Source organism: Bidens hawaiensis, unplaced genomic scaffold (assembly GCF_021521415.1).
Source record: "Bidens hawaiensis isolate Kalapana, Puna unplaced genomic scaffold, B.hawaiensis_p1.1 tig00020927_1, whole genome shotgun sequence".
NCBI classification, from domain to species: Eukaryota; Viridiplantae; Streptophyta; class Magnoliopsida; order Asterales; family Asteraceae; genus Bidens; species Bidens hawaiensis.
Genome location: NW_027493234.1, coordinates 62,085 through 66,937, shown reverse-complemented (window position 1 = coordinate 66,937; position 4,853 = coordinate 62,085). Strand labels below are relative to the sequence as shown.

The following is a 4,853-nucleotide window of genomic DNA, read 5'->3' as shown; positions in this document are numbered from 1 at the left end:
CCGAGATAGTTGTGAAAGCCGACAAGGTCAAGATCATGGGTCAAATCAAGAAGGGCAAAAGAGACATGCTCGGAGTTGAAGAGCCACCTATTTCAAGTCGGAAATTAGGGGGTGATTGTTGGGCGTAATTTCCAACTTAATAGGCCCGTCATGTGTAGGTGACCGGGTTGGACCTTTTGGGCCTATGGAATCCATTAATATGTAATGGGTTTATGGGGTTTTAATTAGGGTTTTTGTAACGCCCTGGAATTTGACTGGTAAACTAAAATCAAGAAATCATCGGAAACTATACACTTTGGGTTCTGGACGATAAGTTCGGAATCCATATCATTGGAAAAATCTGTTTATTTCAGCTAAAAATGTTTATTTCATAAAAAGAACTTTTATGTTTGAAAAATATTAATTTTGTGTTTTCGAAAAATAAAAGGTTTTTATTTAAAAAGATTTCAAGCGATTACTTGAAAAATGATTTTTATAAATTTTTACTGAAAAGTTCTAGCTCGTTAAAACTTATGAACTCAGCTAGCCTTGACCCGTAGGTAACCGAAACCCGAACCCGATAGAATCGAGTATATAAGCGTAGTGCAAGAACAAACTCCACCATTTTCTTTCATCTCTTCCACACCCACACCCAAACACCCCAATTCTAGAGAGAGAGTAGTGAGAGAAAGTTGTTCAATCCAAAATTCGAGTTCACCAATCTGTTTATTGTTGTTTTTGGTAAGATCTTCTTGAAAATCATACGTTTTTATCATCAAATCCGGCCCCGAATCGAGCAAAAACCCCAACTTATGTTTCAAGTGTGTTCTTGGTCAAAAAGCGTCATTTTTGGTGTCAAAAAGCATACTTTTGTTGTTATAAACGTTAGGAATCAATAGCCCTATGGATTCCGAGCATTTCCATGTATAAAACATTGATTTTGGGCGAAAAAAATCATGAAAATCGTCAAAATCCCGTAGGTTTCTCCGTCATCCGGCTTGAAGGAGTCGAATAGACCCCTATTCGGTCGAACCATCTCCTATTCGGTCGAACAAGAGACCATTCGGTCGAACCAGTGGGCAAACGAACAAACTAACCGAATCAGAATACACATTCGACCGAATACGATTGTATTCGACCGAATGTACATCCTACTCGACCGAACGAGTCCTCAATCGACTGAACGTGTTCTTCCCAGCCCCTTTGACCGAACCAGTACCATATTCGACCGAACAAGTAGCTGATTCGATCGAACCTGCCCTTATTCGACCGAATGTGCCAGAATCAGCTTGTTTTCAACTTTAAATCTTGGTTTTTGCTCGAGGTCGCGTAGGCTTATACTCTTAGACTTAAAGCGTGTTGTTAACCTATTATGTCCTTGTCTAGACTTAGAGGATCGACGTTTGGCAGCACTCGACCACCCTAGCAACCATACTTAGCCAACAAGGTGAGTTCATAGCCCCCTTTTTCTTTTAAGCTTTTCAAATCATTGGGGTGGAAACATGGTAACTGTACACGTTTTGACAAAACTCATTTATTCAAACATTCTTTATCATAGACATTCTTGGCAAATCTTTTGCAAACAATGAACATTGGGGAAACAAGTAATCATGGCAGGTTACTCATACCTTAACTTTCTCGGAAGTTGTGTATGTCTAATCAGTTATTCAGGAGTAAACATGGGAATCATTGATCGCTTAGGGAACAATGGACGTTTGGAAATCAAAGTCATGTGCCCGTTATACATTATCATGAAAACACATCATTCATTGGACAGTCTAGTGGTCGTGTGAACATAGGCAGTATAGGTCACACTAGTGCATATGTTTGGTCTCCAAGTGGTCGATTGGTAGACAGGCCGTCACTAGATGTGGGATTCTAAAGTGTTCGATTTGGAATACACGTGACCTATGGGGTTCTTAAGTGTTCGATTAAGAATCCGAAGGATTTCCTAAGTGATCGATTAGGAATCCAAGAGATACTAAAGTGGACGCTTTAGAATTCTCTCATGGTATCCAAAGTGATCGATTTGGGTTACCATCATGGAAATCAAGTAGCATCGTGTGGTCTTGTGTGGGTTGATGTCAGGTCTCGTGTGATCATTATGCATTATCATCATTATCATCAAGACATGGTGACATATGATTCTTTGGTATCTTTATACATATATCCTTGATATCATTACACCTGTATGCATGGGAATAATACTTGGGATCATTATACATAACTCTTGCAGTCTTGGTTGAGTTGATAAGCATACCCAAGCATAGTAGGATATGTTGTAGGAGTGGTGGGTTAGCCGATGGTACACCCTATACATAAACCCCTACAACTTAGTCTAGTATGCTTGTGTAGGGCTTATCACTACATTATTAGTTGACCTATCTTTATACCTTGGATTTACATATATAAACAAGCTTAGCAGAGTAGGTTGTAGGAGTGGAGGGTTAGCCGATGGTACACCCTATATATAAACCCCTACAACCTAGTCTGGTACGCTTGTCTTGTCTTACAAACCTTTTTAAAACCGGGCTTTATACCCAAGCATGGTAGGATAAGTTGTAGGAGTGGTGGGTTAGCCGATGGTACACCCTATATATAAACCCCTACAACTTAGTCTAGTATGCTTGTGTATAATCCCTTTTTCCTTAAACCTATGAATTCACTCATCTACTTTATGTAGTTGACGTTTTGTTACATGTTTTCAGGAAATGAAGCAGGAAGTAGCAAATAGCTGATAGAGGCCTTAGATGGAAGACATTTAGGATTGATGTTAGCATTATCTGTTGTAATGGAACGAATTTGCTACCTGTTGAATTGTTGAAATGTTGACATGTTTTAAGTTTATGCATTTAGACTTTTAAATCTATTGTGCTCAATCAATCACGACCCCGTCGCCACGCCTCGGTTTTTCCGCCAATTACGACCGGGGTGTGACAGTTTTATTATATATGGTAATGTCTTGGCTAACAAGTTAGGGTCCGTCTATATAAACTAAGTTATGGTTAAACATTATAGAGTATGGTGTGAGACGCAACCGAGTTAGGGTTCATCTATAGAGACACACACGAGATGTAACTGAGTTAGGGTTCATCTAGATGCAACCGAGTTATGGTTCTTCAAGAGTCAAACCTAGTTGGCGTTTGAGAGTTGTATTCAGTTTTTGAGTTATATTTTTTATTAATATAAACGAGAGTTAGTCATTTAATTCGTGTTGATTATCGATCTGGGACTTGACAAAGAATCGTTGGCCAACTCGTAATCCGAAGTTTATGATGCAACAATGCTCGAGTTAGCGCAACCTAAGCCACTCAACCAAAACGACGATAACTCGGTAACCGTTGAACTTGGTGATGATGATTCAGATGCTAAATTCGTTGCTTCTTCCTTTTGGAGTTCTTGAACAAGGTATTCATTCGTGTTAACATGATTAGGTTCAAGGGTTTTATGATGTTCCGATTCTAGCGTAGTGCTTACATCCTGTGCTTGTTTCTTCAATTGTGTGTTCCATCGGTTTTTTATTTCATTGTCACTCCTTCCAGGCAACTTTGCAGCCATTGCAGACCATCTACGAATACAACAACATATGTTTTATTTAGCAACTTTTCATAGGTTTAAAACTAAATATAATGTGCATGTGCATGCACATGTAACTTACTTGTTACCAAGCTTTTTTTGCAAATCAACAATTATGTGGTCTTCTTCTTTAGTAAAATTGCCGTGTTTCACGTTTGGACGAAGATAATTCACCCATCGTAGCCTGCAACTCTTCCCGGTTCTGGACAAACCTAAATCAAAACAATAATCATGGAACAATAAGGGTACTAATAAATTTATTTGATAAATGGATTAGATCAAGGACTAATTAAGCAATGGTTGGTACCAGCAAACTTCGGAAGTAAACGCCAGTTCCAATGGCCATATTTATTAATATAGGCACGAAGCTTGTTATCTTTGTCTTTGCTCCATGCACCTTTCTTGACTCCATTTTCGTCTAGACTTAAGGATTTCACCATTTTTTCTGCTTCATCACTCTCTTTGGGTTGATCTCTATGGTGTTTTGATCCACGAAAGATTGTATATACTACTATGTAATTTACTATACAACGTGCTCAAATGCGTTTTTTATGAACTGTTTTGTCTATTTGTGGATTAACTAAACTGTAGTGGGTGCATGCACCAAGTTTTTTCTATGATCCAACTCCCACATGGTTATTTATTTAATTGAAACACAAAAGAAAGAAACTATTTAATGATCTACTAAAGTTATAAATTAAGTTAGTCTTTTAAGCGATAGGTTTCGGGTTGACTGGTGTGTTGAATTTCTCAACTGTAAAGCGATAGCTTTTGGAACCTATTTCAGGTCGACACACTTTTTATTTATTTATAAGTACGAGTAATATGTGATTTAGTATAATAACTTAAAACAATCGAGTACTACAAATAAAATGAAACTTTCTTTGTAATTAGTTTCTTTTTATTTTTTTTTATTTATCGATCATACTTAATTCACAAACTGAGTTTACATATTTAGTTCGATATTAGAAAAAGGAATGAAAATGATTAGAGATTAAGTAGTTATAACAAATAAAATAAAATTGTTGGAAGCAAATTAAATTATTTGATGAAAAAGTTGAAATGGGAAACTAATTTAATTATAGAAGTTAACCAGTTGGTTGACCCGCTACGTTGCGGCTGGGCGTCGGTTAAAATTACCAAAGGCTGTTTCACGTTTAATGCCTACATAAAGTTTTACATACCAACATTGTAGCCCCTCGTTACATCACATTCGGCTCGGCTCGTTTACACCATAGTCAAGCCGGCTCAAGGCACCTAATTTAGACTCGTAGTAAACATGACCCCTTTCAACACGA

The 4,853-nt window shown here is 37.6% G+C and overlaps 1 protein-coding gene across 1 annotated transcript; it reads right to left on the bottom strand.

Moving 5' to 3' along the window:
* Nucleotides 1-3,224: 3,224 nt before the first annotated feature.
* LOC143562324 (transcription factor MYB14-like) lies at nt 3,225-4,293 on the bottom strand. The gene is made up of 3 exons (XM_077050156.1): nt 3,863-4,293; nt 3,638-3,767; nt 3,225-3,547 (listed from the first exon to the last, which is right to left on the bottom strand). Exons 1-3 carry the CDS (start codon nt 3,993-3,995, stop codon nt 3,250-3,252), a joined length of 561 nt encoding a protein of 186 aa, XP_076906271.1. The 5' UTR covers nt 3,996-4,293; the 3' UTR covers nt 3,225-3,249.
* Nucleotides 4,294-4,853: the final 560 nt, after the last annotated feature.

Coding starts and splice junctions, on each gene's coding strand:
- LOC143562324 (XM_077050156.1), bottom strand. CDS start 3,995: ATGGTGAAATCCTTAAGTCTAGACGAAAATGGAGTCAAGAAAGGTGCA. Junction 3,768..3,862: donor TTTACTTCCGAAGTTTGCTG/GTACCAACCATT, acceptor GTTTTGATTTAG/GTTTGTCCAGAACCGGGAAG. Junction 3,548..3,637: donor CAAAAAAAGCTTGGTAACAA/GTAAGTTACATG, acceptor TTGTATTCGTAG/ATGGTCTGCAATGGCTGCAA.